Source organism: Echeneis naucrates, chromosome 15 (genome assembly GCF_900963305.1).
Source record: "Echeneis naucrates chromosome 15, fEcheNa1.1, whole genome shotgun sequence".
NCBI classification, from domain to species: domain Eukaryota; kingdom Metazoa; phylum Chordata; class Actinopteri; order Carangiformes; family Echeneidae; genus Echeneis; species Echeneis naucrates.
Genome location: NC_042525.1, coordinates 12,671,164 through 12,696,197, shown reverse-complemented (window position 1 = coordinate 12,696,197; position 25,034 = coordinate 12,671,164). Strand labels below are relative to the sequence as shown.

The window sequence follows — 25,034 nt, the reverse complement described above, 5'->3', positions numbered from 1 at the left end:
TCACAATTTAACCACTCAGTTCATTTTCATTAGTAGCTATGAAGACAAAACGCAGTTCATTCAGATTTACCAGCATCTTAAACCAGAAAGACAGCAGACAGGTGGAGGCTCCCTACCTGTGAAAGAGCTCCGCTTTACAGTAGAAATAAACAAGTTTGCAGCCTGACACAAAACACGTTTTAGTCTATACAGCTAATCCCCCCTTTTGTGACAACTGTTTGGGTTTGAGTTTAAGGTTTATTAGTTAGGTATAATTAAGGGGTGTGCTGCCTTTTGTCAAGGGAGTGGTGCCTGCCAAAAACTAGGTCACAGCTCCGCACATCCCCACATCTTTGCTCATTTCTGAATTAGACATCACTGAAATGCAGTCAGGCATTGCCAAAATAGAAACCTTTTTGGTTTTACAAAAAACCAACATGGGCAATTACAAACTCAAGGTTTCAAAACAGAAGCTTACAAACTGATTGGTGACATCACAGTGCGTTCCCACTTGGATTGTTTCATACACGTCTCTAAAATGCAATCCCAATTTTCTTCACTGAAGGGCAAATAAAGGAATGTGAATTTGAATTGAAGTGTAGTGACAACGGGCTGGGTTAGCTGATCAGTCAGTCACCGAGGGACATTGGACATTTTAGGACTGTTCCCACTTTTGGAGTCAAGCTGAAAAGAGAGAAACATCTCAGTACCAAACTGGAGCTGTCATAAATAACTACCACTCAAGCAGAACCATATTAAAAATGGTCTCCTCTGAAACCTTTTAGGTTGCATCACTTTTAACATTCACCAATTATTATTCTCCTTTTACCTCCTGAAGATAGGTTTCTAATTTTAATAAATCAGATAGTATTCTGCTCATTGGTAGCTTTTTGGAGCTTGGCACAGGGCTTTCTGAAGTTCTTGACATTAACTGGGGGGGTCTTGTATGAGTAGGGATTGCATTAACCTACTGCTTTTCTGTTTTAAACAGTGTTTGTTCTCCCCTCTAGTATTCCTGTGAATTTGATACTCATGAGGTCCACTCCTGTGTGTTAAATCGCTGTAAAATAATAATAATAATAATAATAAAATCCCAATTGTATTTATTGCTTTCACTTCAAAACCAAAACCAAGCCTCTGTGGTTTGTCTAAAATTTAGCATCAGGTAAAATTACGGTTAAGTTTACATCTTCACTTTACATTATATGGACAACTTTTTTTATTGCTATGCTGGAGCTGGTGAAATAGCGTTATTAGAAATGTTGGATTTTTTTTTTCTGTGTCCATCATATTATTATTATTATTATTATTGTTATTATTGATCAGTCCCTTCCCTCCAGGTGGGGCTGGACGGCCCAGCCTTATTGGATGGTAGGGCAGGGCCGGGGTGTCAGGTGATGCAGCAGCAGCCACCACTCGTCTCTGTCTTCCCTCTATGGGGAGAGATATATCCTGTATTTCCACCCGGATGCTGTCTGTGCCATGACTGCTGATCATCTGGCCCAGTGCGCAGCGCTGTGGGCAGGCACAGATATTTCAGGACCTTCCAAGCGGACAGCTTTTCCCGGATCCAACCCGCCGCCGAGCCCCTGATCGGCGTCTGCTCCGATCCCGATCCGCCGCCGTCGTGACCAGCCGCACTCCGGAGCGGAGGGGTGAGAGAAGAGGGAGGAAGAAGGAGAGGAGAGGAGAGGAGGCGGGGAGTAGCGCATCAGTACCGAGAGAGATGGCGGAGTGCGGGCGGAAGGCGCTGTCTCTCCTGGAAGCGGCCCGCTCCCGGTACGAGAGCCTGCAAATATCCGACGACGTGTTCGGCGAGTCCGGCGACGACAGCAGCGACAACCCCTTCTACAGCACCTCCGGGGACTCCGACTCCGACAACTACATAGCCGAGGTCGGCGAGGAGGAGCCCCACCACCACCATCACCACCATCACCACCAGAAACGCGGCGACAAGGAGACCGGGGGAGCCGGAGGGGGCAACAACGGGAGCACCGGAGCCGGGCCCCCGGGCTGCCTGTCCCGGAGTCAGGCTGAGGAGGAGGGATGGACGGAGTCTCTGCAGGACGTCACGGTGCCGCCGTACAAAGACACATACGGTGAGACGCGACGCATAAGGTCGTTTGCGCGGTTCGTGTGTTTGTGTGTCTCCCCAATCTGGTGCCAAAACGGTCCACAAAGGACTATTGCTCCGGTGCAACTGGATGCCTGGTTCATCTTGGCCTGCATGGATCTTTGTGTGTATGTGTGTGTGTGTGTGTGTGTGTGTGTGGCTGGGAGAAGCATGACACTGCACTGCTCACTGATGTACTGAGTTCATGTCTCACGCTTTAGCCTTTGATACTTTACACCCTTGGGTGCTGTGACACACATGCTGCCCTGACTGGAGCCTGTGTCCACGTTTCAGGGCATTGAATAGCAGGGAGACGTGCAGTTTAATTTCGAGAAACAACATGATGCCTCTCCTGGCTGAACACACACAGAGCTGGTGTGACAGCATCAAGCAGGGCATCAGACCGCACGCACAAAACGGCCTCTGTTTTTATGTCTTCAGTTCATTAACAGAAGTCATAATTGTATTAGCACGAAACACAAGCTCGAGGCCCTTTGTGTGTGAATGGTGTCAGCTCGACAAAAGTGTGCACGCACACTGCTCCTGCTGCTCCAAACCCACTGACAGCCCGTATGTGCTGAGCTGTCCTCTCCGTTTTTACCCAGTTAACCAGCACTGGGGAGGCAGGAGTGGGTTTAGATTTGGCTTGGCTGATAAAAACACAGTCAGTGGAAAAGTCGTCCCGCTACCACGCTGACACATCGCACAGTTGCACCATAGTAGGTGAAGCAGCATATGGCTGTAGCAGATGTGGACCAATCCCCCAGTCTGCTCACACAAGGCACAGACACACACACATTGGCGCAACATGTATCAAAGGATGTGCACAAGATCAACTGTAGCGCTAGAGATACAAAATCAGCATTGGATGTTTGCAAAGATTTATTTAGCAAAGTGCCAACAGCAAACATACACAACATAATGTGAAAATCTTTGCGAGTTTTATCATGGCATCAAAGTTTTCAACCGTTGCATCTTGCGGTGAAGACGTGGTGGTCAGTTTGAAAGTCCTGCTATTAGCCTGCTTCAGAAAGCTGGATGAGCAGAGCAGTAAACAAAAATATCTAACAGATCTGTCCCTTGTTCTCCGGTCCATGTTCCATGGTGTGTACGAGGGAGTCAGCTTTAGGTTTAGCGCTCTGTCTGGCTTCTTTCTGAATTAACCTTACTAAACTAATCCTGTTTTGTGAGACGGAGGTTATTTTACTCATCCAGAATAGTGGGAACCAAAGTGAGTCACAGGATATACCTTACTCCCACATCCTCCTCCGTGCTGCTCTGCATCTGCTCCTGTTCTGGGCTCTGTTGACTTAGGCCTTGCAGGCAGCAGTGTGTCTGTCTGCTTTGTATAATCAGTTCTGGTTTGGTAAAATACAGATCGTGTGTGTTTGCACAAGCACACTGAATGTGGGTGTGGTCCTCCCGTCCTGTATCAGGGTTCAGACGATTACGAGCTGCTTGGCTGGAGGGATGCAGGACTGCCAAGGAGCATAATTGCACACAATGTTTTGGGCCCCAGTTTCATTCACATGGATTTAGAATCTACTACAGCTTTTAGGAAGCCTTTTCATAGTAAACAGAAAAAATGCTACCATTGATAACATCATGCATTCTCTGATTGTCTATCTGCCCACCTGTCCGACTGGCTTCATCACATCACCGTCCGTTTCTCTTTCTGACTGTGACAGTGCTGACACGGACACAGCGCTGGTGTGACAGCTCCACTCCTTGGAGACTGTGCACCCTGTACATAAATCATCGGCCACTGTCAAAAAGCATCAAGTCGATCTAATTCTTACTCAGATATTTCGACTGGGTTTTATTTTTTTGGTTTGTTTACCGTTATAGCAGCCACTCGTCTGAGGTGCAGTGTTTTAGAAACCATGCAGGTGAAGCCTGTATCCTCCGTCAGGTGTGTAGGTGATGTGCAGTCTTCATTTCAGTGTGATATTCTATCGCAGTTGTCTGAGGGTGGTGGCAACAGACCAAGCCAAGAGTTACGAAGCATACTTCTGCCTTTCAGATTATATAACCAGCTTCCCGTGGTATTGAAGGGAATTAAACATCTCTTTATTCGTTCGCTTTACTGACCATGTAGATTACTCATACGCTCCATATGTTTGTTTATCTGGCATTGCGTCACGCACTGTAAAATGACATTTTTCCTTTACGATGTACTGTTATTTTACTGTATCATGCTGTATTGTATGAATCAAAACCCACAGAGTCATAAATAATATCCAGAATACTTTCCAAATGACAATATAAAAAGCAAAGCGAAGAACCTCAGAAGAAAATTATTGCATCAAATTCATATTTCACTGCACTAAAAGGGGTGTAGTATAGGATTCAAAACAACCATCTGTCCACTTTTCCAGGGTTTTCAGACTCCATTTACCAACTTGAACAATCATTGCATTTTCCATTTTCTGTCCAACCCAATATAGTTTTTGTCAAGCTACTTCAAAAGTAATTGGACTCCACATATTGTCGGTATTAAACATCATCCAGAGAAAATGAGAGAAAGCCTTTGTTTTAGACATATATTAGTCATACTCTATATGTATTTTGACATTTCCTTAGTTTGCCTAGTTAAAATCATCTACTATTGCTTTTACACCCTAATGTGCTCTGTTTGTAGTTTCTATTGTGCTCAAAAGTGATCTTAGAGCATGTTTCATCTATGTTTTGCATTTATCCTCTGCAGATTATCATAAATCTGTCATTCTTAAATCCCTGGCTATAAATGCTTTTCCAAGCAGACATTTGTCCCTCAATCATGGCGCGGTTGATGATCATAAGAGGTTTTGTACTGCTGTTTGTATGTGCAGCATAGGTGGAGCTCGGTAATGAGTCATGCGGGAAATTGATATTTCCCTTACAGACATCGCATACTAGCAGATAGTCTGGAAGTAGAATCATGTTAGTAGAGTCAGAGTGTTATTATAGACTGTACTGAAGCTCATCTGGCAGGGGTTTATGAAGACAAATATATGGAGGAAGGTTATATTCACTCAGCAGGCGCAAACAAGGCAATTCCATTATCTATACAAATGATGAGTCTTTGTTGAGGTTGCGTTTTTGGTTCAGTCCTAGAGTTTCAAAGGGGCACAACATTTCTGGTAAATTTCCAGTGAATTTCTAGAAACTTTCCATAATTAAGCAGAGGAATTTGGGAAACATTCCCAATTGGAAACCTTCCATGAGAACTATGGGAATTATTGAGAATCAATGGGAAATTTTGGGTAATTTAAGCAAATTATATCATATTGTTTTGTCATAGAAAGACAGCCATGCAAAATAATGCATGCATGCATAAAAAAAAAATAAAAAGACATTTCAACAGATTTATTGACTATGTAGTCCAAGGACTCAAATGTGTGTCGAAGGGCTGAGGCTGAGTAGGTCATTTTAAGTCTTGTGCATGATATCTCAAAGTTCAAAGACTGAAGCATTATTTAACTTGCCACTCAAGCGTGAGGAAAGTGTAGGGAGAGTGAAGATCTCTGCTGTTCAGAGGTAATCATTCCTCGTTGTTTAACTGAGACAGAAGTTGTTGTTGTTTCTCAGCTGCCAAGCTCTTCCTCTCGTTGATCCAACAACCTCAGAGAAAATGTCTCACTGACTAGCCCGAGCCCATCAAGCCAGACATTGCATTGCCTTTTGAACTAAAGGCTTACAGGCGGGGAGCTTTTAAATGGGAAGTAAAGGGAAAGTCACTTTCCCCCCAAGTAAAAATAAAAAGGGAAAGTAGCTATAAAGGAAAGGAAGGAAAGTTTTATATCCATCCATTATGCGGCTCCCAGCTTCGTCATTTGTCACTTATAATGTTCAAGCTGTCAGGTGAACTAATTCATTAAAATTTTATTTCAACCATTTATCCATTTTAGCCATCCATTTCATGTGTCACTTTTTTTATCCATCAATTTGTACTGTTGATTACTTTGGTAACATTTTGTTTTGGTAACTCAGCTTGTATATGTGGAGCTCTTTCAGGTTGCATGAACACTGTTGTTGAAATGTCCCTGTCTGCTTCACTGACAGTTGTACTTGGCACCTTTCATTCAAAGCTGGATTCTCCCCTCACTACCACATATACCTTGACGGGATTTAGATTTATCGCCTGACATCATAGAAAAGCAACGGCACACTTAAACCTTCGGCAAGCGTAGAGACGCCACGCTGTGTTACAAACATCACAGTGTGGTGGCTGTCGTGTTGTATAAATCTCCGCCCTGGGCTAGTGACATTTGCACCAAAAGCTGCTGTGATTCATGAAAAAGCCCATAGATGTTCTCTCTGAGACTATGAGATGTTCAATATGTCAGTTTTCCTCTCTCATGATGTTTTGTTTTTTCCATCCCTGTCTTGAACCAGGCCCTGCTCAGAAGATGCCGGCCAATGCCACTGCCTTGGACTTTTTCCAACTCTTCGTCCCAGACAATTGCATCCAAAACATGGTCACCCAGACAAATATGTATGCCAAGAAATTCCAGGAGCGTTTCGGCTCAGACGAAGGTTGGCGCCCCGTCACTGCCCAAGAGATGAAGGCCTTTCTGGGCTTCGTCACCTCCACCAGCGTGCACCGCTGCGAGTCGGTACTCAGCATCTGGAGCTCAGGCTTCTTCAGCAACCGCAGCATCGCCTTGAAGATGAGCCAGGCGCGTTTCGAGAAGATCCTCAAGTACTTCCACATTGTTGCTTTTCGGCCGTCACAGGGAAGCAACCAGGGCCTGTACAAGATCCAGCCCTTCCTGGACTCGCTGCAGCAGTCATTCAGCTGCACTTTCAGACCTTCACAGACACAGGTGTGTGCGACACCCCTGGCCTGGGTTTCCTTACAATATCTAGAAATGTTTTTTGGGTAGGTAGGTGCACGTACATATATGTTGAATACTATATATTTGCACTTATCCTGTTCTCATCCTGATTTTCTATTCACCAACCTGTAGTAGTAGCAGCATGTTTGCTGCTTGGATAATTTTTTTCCATGAAATTGCGCTAGAACACTAATGTATTTCATGCTTTAACCAGATTTATTAGCACTATTGACATTAAACATCATTATACATTTTATCTACAGTTGGCAAACAGAAGACTTTGACCAGAGAGTTTTTAGGTTTGAATTTAAGTCACTATAGATAAATCGCCATTTTCTTGTCCGTCTGGTAGGTAGTGCTTCACTATATTTAATTACATGCACTTTTAATGCAGCAGCTGAAGAATTCCCAGTTCACCTTGTGAAAAAATAAATAAATAAAGGAATTTGCTTATTCAACTCAAGAGCTCCCACACGAGTCCCAGTTTGAAAACGCTGTACACAGCAAATATTTAGGTAGGTACTCCTGAAGACTGACTTCATCGGGTTCTGAGTTGCACTGCATCCATTAGATTTACATTTATGCAACTGGGGCAGCTTTGCTACTCTATTTTGGGTGGGCTGCACTTTATTCAACTCCGACTTGACTTGGGGCTTGTAGATGATCAGCATCACTGCAGATTTGAAAGGAACACTGAAAAAGCAATATGATTAGAAAGCTCCTGTCTAAAATGATTACTGTATTGTCTCTGCAAACAATGAAGACATTACAAAGAAACCTGCTCATCAAGCACACAGGCAGCTGCAACCATTTAAGTTTATTTTCTCAAACTGATGAAGATCAAGTAAAATGTATAATGATAATTACGTGTGCAGTTAGTACTTTGTTCTTTGAAAACAGCATTGTTTTTTACATTTCAGGCTTTTTTCTCACGTCCTTCCATGATAACAAAAATCAACCCGAATCTGGTTGGGAGCAGGCCTTTTGAGGTGTCTAATCATATTCCTGCACAGGCCAGTGTCAGGCCGGTGCTTTTTTTTTTTTGGTGAATCACTTTATTAATTTGCATTCAGTCCCTCTGCAGCAGGAGTATGATCACATCACACTCATTGTAAAAGGTGATGCCAGGGCTGTGATGCATTTGGGAATAAGAATCTTTACCAGCAACTGCCTCCGGACATCTCACTCAGATAAATACATTTACTGCCAAAGCAGTAAAAATATTGGTGCCGGGGTAATTGCTGCTTTGGTGAAACACTGCACAGATGCTAAAGCTCTTCTATCCATTTAGATGTGAAACAATGAGGGCAAGCTGGTGTCAGACAGCAAGTGTCTGTCATTGGCAGAAGCGGGGTACTTGTGTATCTAGGCCAGTTTGTTTCATCTGTTGATTCCCTGCATGCCAGAGGCAGAGCGTGGTTGCAGATAGTGAGAGTGTCATGGACTGAGGCTGTTGCTCCACACACAGTGGAAAAGTAATCTACCCATTTAATGACTGTCGTAAGTTGAGCTTCTGGTTTGAACCTTGAACTAAGCTCTGGTACACATAATGTCACGGGAAAACAGCTGAATTTCAACAAACATATTTGGTGCCAATATTATAAAGTGTTACTACTTGCATGTGAGAGACTAGAAATTGAGAGAAAACATTATTTAGGTAGTGACAGATTTTTGTCCATTAACCAATAAATTAATTGGCAAATTGTTTCAGTTGTATTTTAATGATCAAATGAACAAGGGGAAATGGGATTCTGTGGATTTATCCACTTCTTGGAATTACACCACATGATTTGTGTGTGAGTGCTGAATATTAGCATGTAATTTTAGCTCACAGCGGCAGTGGCGCTTCACATTTTCAGTGTCAGTCTGGCAAGCGTTGCAGTGGCTGGGATCATCTGTCGACGCTCCTTTATATTGATTTATAAGTATAAAATCTTTAAGAGCATCTGTTGCAAACCTTGCAGGAATATTGACAGCGTTGACTTTCTTAGTCTGAACAGCAGGAGTAGTTTTAACGCGTGCAAATGTTTTATTTTAAGCCTTGATTTCAGCGGTTAGGTCAAAAATGATGTGGTTGTCAAGAAAAGCGGGAGCTGTGGTAGGATGAGATTTCTGCCATCATGTTTTGAATGTCATCTGTCCAGTATAGCATCATTCCTTTTGCACCTGTAGACCAGCAGCTCCGTATTTGACTGGGAACTGACTTGCTGATCTCAGTTTTACAGCAGCAGAACAATACTCAGTTCAGTTTGAGTCAAATAAAGATGGACTGGGAGAACGAGGCCTAGCTGACCCGAGACGATGGAAGCACAGAGAGAAATTTGAAATGCAAATAATAATAGTGTGGATTGACAGGATCCATGCACCACACCTGTCAGAGAAAGGGTTACAAATCTTTGTGTGCGCGCACACACACGTGTCTTGGTAATGGAGCAATTTGTATGTGTTTGTGAACCTGTGTCAGTTTTTGAATCCTTAATTTAATCCTTGGTGGATGTTGGGAAATTCATTCTTGTTATCCAATCTGTCATCAACTAATTAGAGACAACCACAACAGTCAGTGCCTGTTCAGTGCTCTTTGGCGACACGAGTTCAAAACACGGAGACAGTTTATGTTGATGGGAAATAAGGGAAACCTAGGTTTAATTATCATAAAGAAGAGGAACAAGTCGAGATTTGCGTGAAAATTTACTTAAAGGGCAGCTCTCTGATTGGGAAATTCAGGGCATATTTTCCAAACGCAACATTTTTGTAGAGGGAATTAAATAAATGCAGTTTACTACTGATACAGAACACTTTACCTGGAAACCACTTAACCCTTCCTGTAATGTAAACTACTGGGCAATTGTGTCAAAGTCCACGCGCTACAACAGCTTGTTTTACTATTGACGTTTGGTTAAAGCTGTCTGACAACACTGTCATTATTATGGATGATTACATTCCAGTGGAGATACCTTTCTGTCAAAGAATAACATGATGATGACTTTTGTTCCATCAGATGCAGCCATTCTTCTGCTCGGTTCAAAGCTACCAGATTCTACTGACAAAAGTAACAATTTTACCTTCACAACGCAGGAGTTGACGATCTAGATGTAATCCAAATGGTTGGTTTGTGTGACTGTGTATTTTTAAGTGGTAGCAAAGGTATTTAGATCCCTTATTCAAGTAAAAGCATCACACAGTTACATTGGGAAAACCACGTCATTGTCACAAGCTGTATTTTCACCAAAGGGTCTGCTGAGATGGAAAATATAGTCTATTTTTGCACTTTAGCACAAAGTTTTTTTTTTTTTTTTTTAGATATATTTTTTTATTTAGTTTGGCCTGAAGTTAGAATTGTCAGGCACAGAAGATGAAGGATGTGTAGACAGGTAGATAGGAAGACATTGAAGGGGATAACATATAAATTCAAATGTGGAGGACAAAGGAACCTGAAACAAACTGCAGAGAGAGAAAGGCTTTTATTGAAGACAGAGCTCCACAGCAGAAAAGCGTGTCTGCTCAGACCATATTTTTGTTTTTCTTCGCTTCAGTATCATGCAGCAACACACTGTGAGGCTCTCCTTCTCTCTGTAATGTTATTTCATACACAACCCTTGTTCTTATCTCTAACAGGTTCTCCATGAGCCCTTGATAGATGAGGATCCAGTGTTCATTACCACCTGCACGGAAAGAGAGCTGAGGAAGAGAAAGAAGAGGAAGTTCAGCCTCTGGGTTCGACAGTGCACCTCCACTGGATTTATCTGTCAGGTAGCTGCACACAAGACTGTTTTTAGAATCAGATAAAAGCTAAGAAAATGTGAAAAGATGTAGAAGATCAAGGAGAATAGAAAACAGGCTTCAGTATTTTTATTTTTATTTTTTTTTTAGTTTTTTATTTTTTTTTTAGTTTTTTCTTGTATCTTCAGCAAACTTCAAATTCTTTTCTTTTGTTATCGGCGTTGGCCATTTTGCATCCAGCCAGTTGTTTTCAAGGACCTCTTGAAACAGTGTAAATGGGAAACAACATAAAGCCTGGACTAAAAGAGAAGAGTTGCTGGCCCAGAATATGTGTTGTCTCATCCCCGTCAGGTAGAGCTACATTGCTCACTAACAACCGTGCCCTTATTTTAACTTTCCACTCCTACACCAGGTGCTTATATAAAACAATTATTTAGCTAAGGCCTGACAGACATGTCCAACTCAGACCATTACTGAGGAAAAAGAGCTCATAAGTGACCCCTGGTGATTCGCTGGTGTTTCAGGACATTGCCACCCCATGAAGCTAGGATAGTTTATAGCGTGCTTCAAGATTTACATAAAAAATGATCAGTGTCTCATTTAAAATGAAATATGGATGTAGCTTAACCTGCCCTTGGACTGTGTTGTCAGCAGCCTCTCAATGTCAGGCAACCAACATGATCATGGCTCAAATCGAATGCTGGTACATTATTACCCCCTCTGTGGCTGAGGCACAGCAGTTACAGATGGCTATGCTCTACATCATAACGGAGTGACCTAATAGCTCCATGATTAGGGGACACATTATACCATATAGGTGTCATAATCAAGGAGCAGCCTCCGAATCTGAAAAATTAAGCCAGCTCAGAAGCTGCAGTCCTTTTCCTGGACAATGGAGGCCCCCCTCATCTCCACTGCAGAGAAAAAGGTGGGTTTTTTTGTTGCTTTTTTTTTTTTAATTGGCTGGATGTTGTCCAGAATTTCATGACAGAGAAGGGAGGAGCAACCATTATCAGCATTTAAATTAATATAGCTATGTCTCCATGTATTCTTTATGTTCCTTTCTTAATGTGAAAGGAAAAATAAATAAACCATTTCTCTATGCATCCTATGCAACATGAACGGTGTGACGCAAAAGAGGCATGATTTAAAGTCCTGCAATTTAAAGCCATTTTCCATTATCCCATCCATTAAACAAATATGCATTAGCATTCACACCAACTGTGGCCATTTGGCAGTCACTCAGTCCTCTTTACCAGTCCCCTGTACACTGGCATGTGTTTGCATTAAGATCCTCTCTCTGCAAATGAATCGTCTCAAGGGACATAAAAAAAAAAAAATCAAAGAAATCAAAGGGTTAATGGAGTGAATCAATGCGATTCCATTAGCAAATATGCCTCACAACAATTCACAAACACACACACACACACACACACAGATGTACAAGGACAGAGCACTTAGCATAAGAGCCACAGTCCTGACGTAGATGCCGGCTAATCAGGCTGATGCCATTCACTGCATGAAGAACAACTGAGAGTACAAGAGAGAGACTGGGCAGCTTCTGTGCTCACATTTCTGTTTGGATAGATGCTCGTCATGTTTCCATTGAAACTTTTGTCATAACCTTGAAGCTCTGCAACATGTCTTACCTAACCCTAACCCGACATGTCTTACTGCTGCTGCTGCTGCTGCTGCTGCTGAACAGAGGCCCATGAAAATAATTCTGAGCATTGACAGTGACTTAGATGGTCTTAATGCATTTTTGTCAGAAGACAGATATTTTGGGAAGTTTTGCAGAAGCGCAGTGGGAAGATGACCATGTTCTGCAAAAGATCAGAACTTTAACATTAAAGTGAAATTTAATGTTTCATGCTTCCTGGATTGGCTTTCTGGCCCAACGTCAGGCCAAAGTGTTAATTTTGGTGTGATTCTTGGTGCATTTTGTGCCTTTTTAGGAGCGCATCAACACAGTGGGGAGGGAGGCAGGAAGGAGCGAGATGTGTGACAAAGGTCCCGGTCCAAACTGGGATAGTCATTCCCTTGAAGGAAACTTGTAGTATGTTCCAGTATGGATGTGTTTCCAATAACAGTGGCCAAATTTGACTAAGAGTAAAGACAGGATAACAGCAAGTAAATGACCCCTAAATGACCCCTATGGTTAACGTAGAGATCTACATCTAGGCCGCCTTGTCTTAGCCCATTTTTTGTTGTATGACCTGTCGAGTCAAAATGGCCACCTCAATGGGAAACCAGCCAGGTTGAATAAAAATTACATTTTCCTTGATGCTGCCAAAATGTATTTACACACTACTATGAAAATCTGCCAAACACATTTATTAACTCAAGTGAATGTTGATTTCACCAGTCCTTTCATGTAACTCTGCAGATCTCAGTCCATCTGAAGGAAGGCCAAGGTACAGACGGTCTAGCCACCTTGAAGAACAAACCTCAGCTTCACAGCCTTGTGGCTAAACAGCTGTGCCAAAACATCTCTGGAAAGAACAGCATCATCTTCACCGGGCCGTCCATAACGAGCCTTAGCCTTTTCACCGAATTCAGCAAGCAAGGTACTCAATCAAACTACAAAAAAAGACGCCCTGTCATCTGTTTTCTCTGATATGATCCTTTTTTTGTGCTTTGGTATTCTTTCTCCTCACCGCATCTTGCTCCGTCTGCAAATTTTTATTCTTTGCGTCTCTGGCATTTCGGTTTCAAATGAGACAACAGTTACAAAGAGTCTGTTACTGTACAGATTTGTCTTTTATGTAACAAATGTACTTTGTTTTATCAGTTAGGAATCAAAAAGTTTCTAAATGACGATAATGATGCTGAGGTCCATTCGTATTTGTCAGCTGCTTCCTTGTTCGTTCACAATAATTGCTAATGTTGGATAATTTCATAACTAGCTGGAAACAAGAAAAGTGAAGAGGATGAAAACAGGAAAGATGACCCACACACAGGCATGCAGTCAGGTATATGAGGGGGGTTTAGGGATAGTCAGAAGCAGCAGCCATTAGGGCACAGAAACTAACACAAGAGAAAGCAAAGGCCCTAAAGAGTACAAAAGAAAGTGGAAATGAAAAAATGGAAAATAATCCAAAAAGCTGAGTCACTGACAAACAAGCAAAGAAAATTGAACGTGATAAACGAAAAAGATTGAGAAGAATTTGGAGACTTAAATGCAGAATGGCAGAGACACACACAATTTGTATATGTGCTGGACAGAAGTAGCTCCGTACGTCTGAATGCAGCTGATGACAGGAAGTAACCCAAATTTACAGCAGGGAAGTAACTACAAAATAAAAGAGGAAGCACAGACTCAGAAGGGCAGATGAGGCTCTTTTATTGATATCATCAGTACGACATGGAAATAAAAATGTTTTTCTGTGGGCTTTATCGCTTATGCTTTTTCACTAAAGACCAGTTTTAAACTGAGGTGAGATGAGAACAGAGATTTCAAGCACAAAGTAAAAAAACAACAAGCTAGAGATGTAATCCCCATTTTGACATCCTAATTGGGTGACGCTACCAAGAGTTTCCAAGTTTGTGAAAGCATTGTCGCAGATAAAAATCAGTCTCCAAATAATGAACAGGAACAAATCAGCAGCAGTCAGCCGCATGATTGTTTCACCTTCACTTGTCCATGTAACAAAAAACCAAGTGAAACTGATGGAAAGATAGAGAAGGCAGCATTCAAAGATGAAACAAAGAGGTAGAGGGGTGGAGAAATTCAAATTCCGCATTGCCAGTCAGCCAATGCTCTGGTCTCGTCTCCCTTTGTCAGAGGACTTTCCAGTGTCAGCTCAGGTGTGGGCGGAGCTTTTATATTTAAATATGTGAGGGCAAACAGTTTAAGAACCTTTGACTGAATTACTTTAATATCATAAAAAAACTTAAAAGACTGTCTTCAACGAACCATATATCTAATTTGCTCAGACATTTATCTTCATAAGCAGATTCCAGGTGTTATGTTTTGCCCAAACTCAGTTTTCCTTCTGCAGATATCTTTTGCTGTGGTCTGCTGAGCACCAGGAAGAGCGACTGCACAGGTTTACCACAGAGCATGCTGGTCTGCGGCTCCACGCCGGCACAGCGTGGCCAGTCACGGGTAATGATGAAGGGCAGCATGTCACTGATCAGCTGGTACAACAAGGGACACTTCAGGTTCCTCACCAACGCTTACCCCCCAACAAAGCAAGGTAAACCAGAAGCATTATTACACCACATTCAGGTTATTCGGGTCTGTATCTGTTTGAATTAATGATAAGTGTTTTAAGAATTTCCTGCTTCATGCGCAGCATAGGAGAGTGTTTCTCGACGCAGGTTAGTATCAGGTGAAATTGCCACATCTTTTTAGCATTCATTTCAGTCAGAGGCTCTAATCCACGATAATCCATTTCTAGGAGGCAATGGGATCATGATATTCCCCTCCTCTTATTGCATAATCCGCTCTAAACTAAACAGTTTTGTTAGCTTTTAAATCCTGTTGAAGGGCTGCAGTTTGTTCTTGAGCTTTTTTGAAAATGGGCCATTTGTGCCATTTGTTATTCAGTGTTGCGCTTCCCTTCTGTCTTTCTGCCTTTGTACCAATGTTTTTCACTCTTACTATACTTAAAAGAGTACAAAAGATTTGTTAAACCCATCAACAGCCACAGTATGTCCCTAATATGGAGCATATAAAGAAGCCGTATCAACATGAGCGACTGCTATGTGGGTCATATTATATCACTCATTCAGTGGTAAGACATGGCATAGCAGCGAGTCCTGCGCCTTAGTGGATCTGTTTCACTTTCATTTGTGTCTCTTATATTCATATTTCCATAAATAGAAACATTTTAGATAACAAAAACAAAAAAAATTAAAGGAAAAATATTACGTGGATTTATTCTAAAACATCCTCGAAACTCTTCATAGCCTGTTCTCATGCATGGAAATGAATCACTAAAATTCACATAACAAGAGTCTGGACTTCACAGCCACTGTGACTAGTTATTGTAGAGATAAAGTCAGTATTATTCTGGAGCTGAATGGAGTATTTCTTACTGTGAATTTATCAATTTATTTGTCTGGTTCATTCATGGCAGTCAGGAAAAGGGGGCACTCCTTCACTGTCAGGACGTTACGTGACTTGCAGTGGAACAGATTTATCACCACCGATGTTAGTTGTTACACCTGTGTGTGCCTCCTGCTGTGAAAGTCTGCCACGTGAAAGGCCCATTAAAAGAAGCAGCTCTGCAGGGACCAAAATAACACTTCGCCCCACGTTCAGGTTGTTCTCCAGGTGACTGGAGTGTCTGCAGAAAATGAATCCCCTCAGCAGGAAATCCTGTGTCACACTGTGTGTGTGTGTGTCTGTGTGTTTGTGGCAGGTCTGATCATTAAGAGGAAAAGTGGGGAGATCCCATGTCCTTTAGCCGTTGAAGCCTTTGCGGCGCATCTCAGCTACATCTGCAAATACGACGACAAGTACAGCAAGTACGTAGCAGGTTGAACCAAACAGCCGGCGATACTTTCACCCTGCTCTCTGAATCAGTCCATTATTAGACATAACAGTATAATCCAGGATTGAAGTGAGGCTGTGTTGACTTTTAAACACACCCTTACTCATTTCCTGCTTCTTCACTTAATGAATAAAACGATTGACTGAAACTTTTTCCAAAAAGCTGTAAAATTATTAAAGAAAAAAAAATTGTGAAAGCTTTCCAGCCATTTTCTGGCGTTTTATGACTCAAATGATTACTTGGGGGAGTCTTAAGGCTCAGAAAGCGGCGCACTAATTAATTTGACATAAAATCTTTGCAAGTGAATAAGTCGGTGTCCCCCCCAACAGGTACTTTATCTTCCATAAGCCCAACAAGACCTGGCAGCAGGTGTTCTGGCTGAGTATCAGCATCGCCATCAACAACGCGTACATCCTCTACAAGATGTCTGACAGCTACACCGTCAAACGGTACAGCCGAGCGCAGTTTGGAGAGAGACTGGTGAGAGAGCTACTGGATCTGGACGACTGCTCCCCCACACAGTGAGGAGGAGGAGGAGGAGGAGGACATCAGGAATGCGCAACACACATACACAAACACACACACACACACACACATTTTCCCACACAAACATTTTCACTCTTGATCACAGTTGTACAGACTCCACGGTCTGTGTCTATGTAATAATTCTGAAGCAGTGCCAAGCCTGTGTCTCTTCCTCTAGTTGTTGTTGTGGCACTGTAAATATTCATTAACACACACACACACACACACACACACACACAATAGAGAATTATGAGCCACCGGACAGTTCACATGCCTCAGCTGCAATTTTCAACCACACGGATTTACTAAGGATTTGTCAGCAGGAGCTATTTCATAAGCAGAGATTGAAGGCAAGATCAACAACACTGGGATGAGTTCAGCATTAAATGATGTCAGCTTCATGTTTTAACTCTCATCAAAGAGTTAAATTAGTGATATGAGCCTGAATCTTCTACGTCGGCATTCATACTTGTTCTCATCAGGCTAAAAGGCTACATGTAGCTTGATACTAACACTCTGCAAAAACACCTGCGACCTTGTAACAAAAGCTTAGTAAACCAGGACTCTGGTGTGTTCACACTCTGCATGCATAACAAATCTGGATTGTGATGTTCTCTTGTTCAGTGTGAAAATGATTTCTGCTCCAGGTGGGTTTTTTGAAACTTTTGTGTGTATTTACTTAGCAAATGGAACTGCTGTATGTGTGTGAGCCTGAGGCTGTAAGTGTGCGGCTGCTGTGACCCAAATGTGTTGTGCTGCTGCGTACTGTACTCACTAGAGGAAGACTGTCAGGTGTTAATAAGCCACAGCCAGCAAAGCCTCCCCCCTCCAAAGAGCCCAAAAAAGTTTTTTAAAAAAAGTTTTAGTTACAGATTATTTTATTTGTAAAGGCTCTGAAACCCAGATTTCAATTATTCTTGATCATGGTTAATATACGTGACCTAAAGGGCAACAGTTTGAGTTGGTGTCTGAGCGGCTTGGTTTGTTTATTAAGGGTTTTGCACATCAAAATCTGCTTCGTCAGGATGCTGGGAACGTGCTTTGATCAGATTTAACAGATTCACAGATCAATATTAAGAAAAGCCAAGATTATTTTTTAATTCACATAGAATGTTCGAGAGTCCCAATTACTTCAAACCAGTGTGAAAACCACAGCTAACACACAAATAAATAAAGTTGCTTCGACATGAAAAGGTCCAGGATCTGAAATGACTGAAGAACTTTGGTCCAGGAACTATCCTGGACATTATTAGATCAAGATTAGTTCCCTGACGTATCAATAACCAAGCAATTACGTGTCACTGATACAGCAAAACCAAAATGGAAAACAAAGGACTTATTCGAATTTATAAAAAACGGTGATGATTTTTAAAATGCTGTAATTCATGACTAACGTTCAGCATTGGAAGAAGTTTCTGAACCTAAAGAAAGTTCAAGCCCCAGAGCACGGATCCTTTGGAGGTGTAAGACCTGAAGGAAGCTAATTCAGTCATGGTGTGAGCACTACTGTAGGTTTTCAGGATCTTAAGTCAGATAGGATGTTTACTTCCGTACCAACAGTAAGTCATCATATTGGCCTGTTTTATTACTTACACAGCCACACTAAAGCTCTCGTTGCCAAGCAACAAGAATTATGTTGGCCAGAGGACAAGCGATTGGATAATGTTGCTTGGCAAGAAGAATTAAAAGCACTGGTCCAACAAAGCAACAAAGCAACAAATGTTGTGTGGATATATTATTTTCCTGCACCGTCCTCACATGGATGCCCTCCTTGACTGAAATTTCATGTAAAAAAACATGAATAATTACTTTCTATTTGCAAATATTACCGTGGATAGCAAGTGTCAGGCTTAGGCTGTGTGTCTTCAGCCCACACGGCTGTTTGTGGCTGCACTGAAGGTTATTGTCCAGTTCGCTTTGCTTAACATGTTCTGCAGTCAACATGTTGTTATGACGCTGTAATCATGCAACAAAAGTGAAAGGTTTTCGTGTGCGCTTGCTCCATCGGCTCGGTTAGATGTGTGAAAGCATGTTACAGTAAGCTGAAGGTGGTTTGCTGGCAGGACTCGTGCACTTTCCCACATCGCAGTCTTGCACTTTGAGAAGTTATGTAAAGTTGGCAACATGTCTATCTAATCCTTTTAGTTTTCGAAGCCAACGATAGTATACACTGCTCTCTGCGAATATGAATAGCTAAGTTCTGTAAGTATACGTAGATAAATTAAGTGAATTATGTAAAATTATGCCAGTGACTTAAGACTGAAATTTAATGAGTATAGCCAAAACAGAAAAGATTTCCACTTAGAGTATGAGGTACAGTATGTCTGTTTATATTTTGTTTACAAATTACTGTGTACGTCCATAATCACTTTGTCACTGAGACTCAAGATTGTGATTTTTTTAACTTTTTCACTAATCCAAAGCACCTTTGTTATTGTTGTTCTTGTTGCGCGTGTGTGTGTGTGTGTTTGTGTGTGTGCATCAATCACTGTTCACCTTGAAGTAACACTGTTCCTAGAGGCACCCTATCATATCCTGTGTTTGTCCCTTAATGATTTTGAAATCATATTTGATACTAACAAACGAAACACACTAGTATTAAATTCAGTCATACTGTAGAAGCACATTCTCACTTCGTCTATTAATAGAATTAAAGTCAAAATCCCACCACTGAAACACTAAGTGCATTTCCATCCATCGCTTTGTATGCACATCTTTTCATCTGTGCATTAAAAAGCAAGCTAAATAAATACAAATGCCATAATTCCTTCATCCTCCAAAAAATGCTTATTCGATGGATGTTGGATGGGTTATCTTTTAATTGCATCGTCTCTTTTTTTTTTTTTTTTTTTTTTTTTCTCCTGTCTGGATAGTTAGTGCCACCTGCTGCTCCCACCTCACAATAAAAACTTAAATGGATGGAAACGCACATTCATTTGCATTTTCTTTTGATGGTTTTCTGTCTTTTAAATTCCACATGCGATAAATTTGGATGTAAAGCTGTTTTTAACACTGCTGAAAGAGTAACTGAATACTTTGCTGAATAGAAGTTGTTTTTTTTTCTCTCTCTCTCTGGTTGACATCTCAAGTCTGTCGCTCCTGTGATTGCAATACATTTCGACATCACAACAGCGAAGTGTAAGGTGTTCAGTTACTCTTCAAAAGTTCTTTTGTTTAATGTTGTATTTTTCTTACCCACATGACTTACTGAGATATTTAGGAAAATAATGTCTGATTGATTCATTAATATTTGATGGAATTTATATTTGATGTTTTAAGCTCTTTAATTATCAACAATCATTTAAAAAAAAAAAAAGTTTGCTTCCATTTCATTCCATCTAAAGAAGATTTATAGAGCTAAGATTCAATCCATCATATAGAGGCAGAGAAGCTGATTTCTCAGGTGTGCGTGTGTGTTTGCAAGCACACGTATGTGTGTGCGCTTGTGTCTAATCACAGTTCACAGATACTCCTGAGTGTGTGAATCAATGCGCCTGACTCACACTGCAACATGCCACGCAGCTACACATGCATGTTTTAAGGACTTTCTGAGGTTCGTCTCAGGGGAGACAGTTTGGGGAGATTGGTTTCTCTTACTGCAGAACTAGACAATGCAGGATGATGGAGAGTGAATATGCTACTAAAATACAATCTTAGAGTTAGGCTGATTTGTTTTGGGTTTTTTTTTTTCCCTTTTCATGTATAAAAGTGATCTTCCATGAAGGCTGTTTTTGTTGATGGGTGTTCAATCCGTAGCCTACAGTATAATGGACTGAAGCACGCATCCTCAAAGGGTTTCTGTAGTGCTTGCATCACTCTCAGCTCAGACGGGAAAGGAAAAGAAATAATGCAGAAGAAATTGGGGACTCAGCAAAGACGCAGTTACCCAAGAGAAGAAGTAGTGGTTTAAAGCATATCTGACAGCATGGTAATATTGCTATCACCCCAGCTGTAGACTGAGAGCTGAGCAGCTTTATGCCGCCTCCTTTTTGATCATCTGCCATCTAAGAAAAGGTTGGCGATCACTCCTCATTTGTTTTGTTTCTTTTTTTTTCTGGCATTTGAGTACCCGATTGCTTTTTAAAGTTGATTTTTAAAATACTATTAAAATGACTTTGTCCAACTTGCTCTGTTAATCAGCCATGACTCAGATATATCTACAGTGCCTTTTCTGCTCATTTCAGTGTTATTAGTGTTTATGTCCTGAAATGGAGTCGATGTGAATGACTAGAAAAGATTAGATTAAAAAAACCAAAAAAAACAAATAGATTCTAAAAACGTGAATATGGCAAACTCCTGCATGGTGTGAATAATAGACTAGAGAAATATATCCCTTCCGCAGTAGAGATGTAGAAGCTGAAAATGTTTTATGCAGCACTCTGCTCCTCATCCAACTTCTATAATCACTCACCTCAACTTAGCACATCCACTGATACAAGTTTTTAACTCACAATATATCCATTAATTCATTACTGGATAATTTTATCATATAAAAAAATCTCTGTGATAGATGTTAGTTTTTGTTTACATGGGTAAACTACTATGTAGGAGCAGATGTGTGAGGTCCCCTTTAACCTGTTTCCCAGAGGAGGGCTGTCACATTGATGGGTCTCAATGAAAAAGTTTGGATGTTTTTTTGTTTGTTTGTTTGTTTGCTTTATTTTTTCCCCCCTCGCTGTGTCATTTCAACCTTGTCTCCTTTTGCAAACAGCCAAAAAGTGTGATGTTTTTCATTCATGCCCATTCATTTGTGTCAGATGTGTAAATGAGAGTAAGCAGAGGCTGATGGGAAGGAGCAAGACGCTGTGCAACCACTAACACAGAGCAATGATCCCATGAGACTAACTGTTGTCGAAAGCTTTGAATTATTATGAAAAAACGAAAACGTGCTGTGGAATTAACCAAACCCATTGTCGGTTGTTTTGTGGTGATGAAATGAAATTGTGTATAAGATGATGTCCATGTATGTGGTGTACTGTGTGTGCCAATGTGCCATTCCTGTACAGTGCTACACAGATGTCTGTCATTATGAGTGAGACAGTTATCAGATATTTAATAATATAAACGATTAGCTTTGGATATGACAAAGAATCAACATGGCTGACCTCAGGGCTTCATAACTAATTGCTGTACAATATATTAACTTATTATTGAATAATATACATACACTAAATGGACTTCTAAAACCTTATCAGGTGCTATCAAACCACTGTAGAGGTAAAAGTAGTATTCGATTTTGTTGTTGTTGGGAGCTCCGCAACCAAATAGTCAACACCAGAGTCATATTTTGCAGGAGTTGTACCACTAATAAACACAATAACTTCACATGTTCGCTGGATGAAATGTTAAAATGTCAAAAATATCAATAATATCAGACACAAAAAGCAAACTTTTGTTGTCCAAGCAGCAGAAGCTTTTTCACTTCACGTGACACTGTTTGTACTGGCGGCTGCAGGACATTGAATAACTGAACTGTGGGCTAAAGTGATGTCTCTTCACAGAAGGGCCAGAATGATGTGCATGTGACGTGAACAGTGGGTTGAGTAAAATCTGTAAAAATAAGTGGTGTATGCTGGACCAAATAACTTTCTAAAATTGTGTGTGGTGATGAGTTGTATAAGGTTGTTGTGTAAATGTGTCTTCATTAAAATTTTCCACATGTGGGTGCTCCATTGGTTGGAGAAGCTTATTACGCTGCTGCAAATGGGCTTGGATCACGTTGAAGGAAGAGATTTGGTCTCTTTTCCACATTCACTTTCACCTCAAGAAAAAATATATACATCCAGCAAAAAGACAGGCGTTTATGAAACATCCAGCTATTAATTAATGAGCTTCATGGGGAAGAGTTCAACTTAATGTTCCAGCAAGCGGGACCCTTCCCACAATTTTCCATATTTTCTTTGGACATTGCTCTTGACCTCGAAAAACACTCTCCCTCCATTCTACCAAAAAATTCGACCACCCAACCTTAAGCCAAAATGAAACTCTGCCCTCTGTGTCTGACCCTGCGCCCCCCCGCCTCTTATTTGTGCACTTCACAAACATATACTGGACTCCCGTCAGTACCACAAAGATTTTTGTGTGTTGCCAGACCTACAGAGCAGTCCCACAGTGATCTGGCAGGAGCCGACCTGAATCCTCGGTGTGCTGAGATGTGAACTCACCGGGCCGACCTGCTCCGCTGTTTGGGCTGATTGATTACAGCTCACATTCCTCCAGCCTGAGGGCCAATGTTACAGTGAAATGTTGCACATACACACTCTCCTTCCCAGTGAGATTTCTTTTGTTCAGAAAGCAGTTTATGCTCCAAATCAGCTGCATTTAGATGCCAAATATAAAAGTCACACAACGAGGCCTCACTCACCGCATAAATGCTTTTTTCTCTTACTTAGCTTCAATTTTTATGTTTCGCTTAAAAACCAGATTAAAATGCCATGACACACAAGCAGAACAGTAAAGGAGGAGTGGTGGGGCTGTGATAAGACTAAAAAAAGGGAGGATATATAATCCAGTCCGACCTTGTTGCCCAGTCATGCAAGAAATGAAACACTGCTTTAAATAATCTAAAACCTGTCAGGTCATCAAAAACTCGCCATGTACATTAATTAATTTAGTAGTCATGGTTTGATAGGAACGCATAGAATGGTCTTTTTAAATAAATTCAGTCGTGACGACCAGCAGTCTCTTATCAAAATCATTTAAGCAAAGTGACTGAAGTATTTAACTTTCCTCCTCTGCTCTGTAGGAAGTTCATGCATTAAAGATGCTCAGAGCAGGTCACACAGTGGCGCATGCTCAGAAGCATTTCAAGCGTAGAGACTGGAAATTGACAGATCTGGTCCTGAAGCCTCCCGGACCGACAAGCTTACATCATCCCCAGGCCATTTGTAGTCTGAACAACCGCTAACCAGCTCGTACAGCAGTAATAATCATAACAAATAATGATAATAGGATATAAATAAAGTTACATTTTGTGCAGCTTAATTACGGTAATGTAATTTAACGCTGTTTAAATTTTATTCGCACATTTGTCCTCCAGCAGGTTAATACAGAGAAATCCCTGGCAACATACAGCTGGCCTCTTTGGCTGTGGAGCTATACCAACAGAGACCACAGACTGTGAATAATAGTGGACATCAAAATAACAATGTCCTTTAGAGGAAATAGATGATAAAGATGGGTATTCATTAGCTGACTGACGGATTGAATGGAAATTTGTTTGTTACTGCAGCTTCACAGAAAACTCGCTGTGGCTTTAAGATACACCTGACTTATTCTGTCAGAGTTCATATATTTGGCTTTTTTTTTTTCTTCACATCACTAGAAGAGTCTGTGATGTTCTTGTCAAGCTATCCACCCAGAGAAGAAACAAAAAAAGATTCACTCCACAAATAGCTGCACTGCGGGTGTTAGCATCATGCTAGATCATGTAGGCCAGATATTAACCTAGCACAGTATAATCATTAGAGAAGGAAAGGTCACTAAAATCAGTCAGGAGTTGTATCCGATGTAATGTGAGACAAAACCAGGAGAGGGCAGCAAATCACAATTCTCTTTAGACAGGCTGATCTCATCTGCTCATTGATCATGCAGTGAGCTAAACGGATCATAGTGGAAGTAAAAGTGTATAAATGAAATATTGTTTGTGCCTTATCGACGACTGGCTCTGTGACTGAATGCTCTCCTAAGACTAGAGGTAACGTCAGCAACTACCGCGGGGAAAAGGCAGCTCGGCGAAGAATAGTGGCATGTTATTCCATCTGCAGTCCAAGAAGTTTTCAGTGACAATATTATTTCTGCCTCTGACTGTGTGTGGTGGAGCATGTGCTTATTTGTGTGTGTGTGTGTTGGTGTGAAAGAGAGGGAGGGAGAGGATGAAGAAGTGATGGAGAATAAAGCAGGCCCGCCTCTCTCCCATGCCTGAAGGTAAAGAGCGGCCTGTGGAGATCTTACACAACAGAAAAGATCAGCTGAGCAGCTAGAACCTGGGATGCAGCTTCTCCACCATGCCTGCCATCATCTGCTTGGTTAGGATTTGAGTCAGGGTAAGGGTGAGGGCCCAATCAGAGGAGGGGCACACAGAGTGTACCAAATACCAAAGAAGTAACTACTGAGTTCAGATGTTACAGCCTTTAACACTGGAACTGATTATGTCTGCTGATGTAAAATCTGTATGTGTGAATTCATGCGAGTATCCCAACAGTGAAACAAGCAAATCATTTCAAAACTGCCAGTAGGGTGATGTTTTAAGTCCAGCTCTCTGTAAAAATAAACGCTGGTGGTAGAAGACTCACATATTGCACCATGGATCAAAGTGTGCGCTGTGTATTTTAATTCTATTCAAAATGAACAGACTCATAAATTTTATTATGCCGT

General features: G+C 41.3%; 1 protein-coding gene across 2 annotated transcripts; it reads left to right on the top strand.

Annotated features, from left to right (window-relative positions):
• The first annotated feature begins 1,494 nt into the window (after positions 1-1,494).
• pgbd5 (piggyBac transposable element derived 5) lies at positions 1,495-19,474 on the top strand. 2 transcript variants are annotated; one of them, XM_029521282.1, is made up of 8 exons: positions 1,495-1,873; positions 1,937-2,078; positions 6,470-6,900; positions 10,528-10,662; positions 13,019-13,199; positions 14,634-14,831; positions 16,002-16,107; positions 16,463-19,474. In XM_029521282.1, the coding sequence occupies exons 1-8, from the start codon at positions 1,706-1,708 to the stop codon at positions 16,656-16,658; spliced, it is 1,557 nt and encodes a 518-aa protein (XP_029377142.1). In that variant the 5' UTR covers positions 1,495-1,705; the 3' UTR covers positions 16,659-19,474. The 2 variants fall into 2 exon arrangements, with proteins under 2 accessions (XP_029377142.1, XP_029377141.1); XM_029521281.1 differs by having other exon boundaries at positions 1,495-2,078.
• Positions 19,475-25,034: the final 5,560 nt, after the last annotated feature.

Bases quoted from the DNA above. Each gene is read 5' to 3' on its own strand.
- pgbd5 (XM_029521281.1), top strand. From the start codon at position 1,706: ATGGCGGAGTGCGGGCGGAAGGCGCTGTCTCTCCTGGAAGCGGCCCGC. The intron at 2,079-6,469 runs GTGAGACGCGAC...GTCTTGAACCAG, and splicing joins GCCGTACAAAGACACATACG to GCCCTGCTCAGAAGATGCCG. The intron at 16,108-16,462 runs GTACGTAGCAGG...CCCCCCCAACAG, and splicing joins TACGACGACAAGTACAGCAA to GTACTTTATCTTCCATAAGC.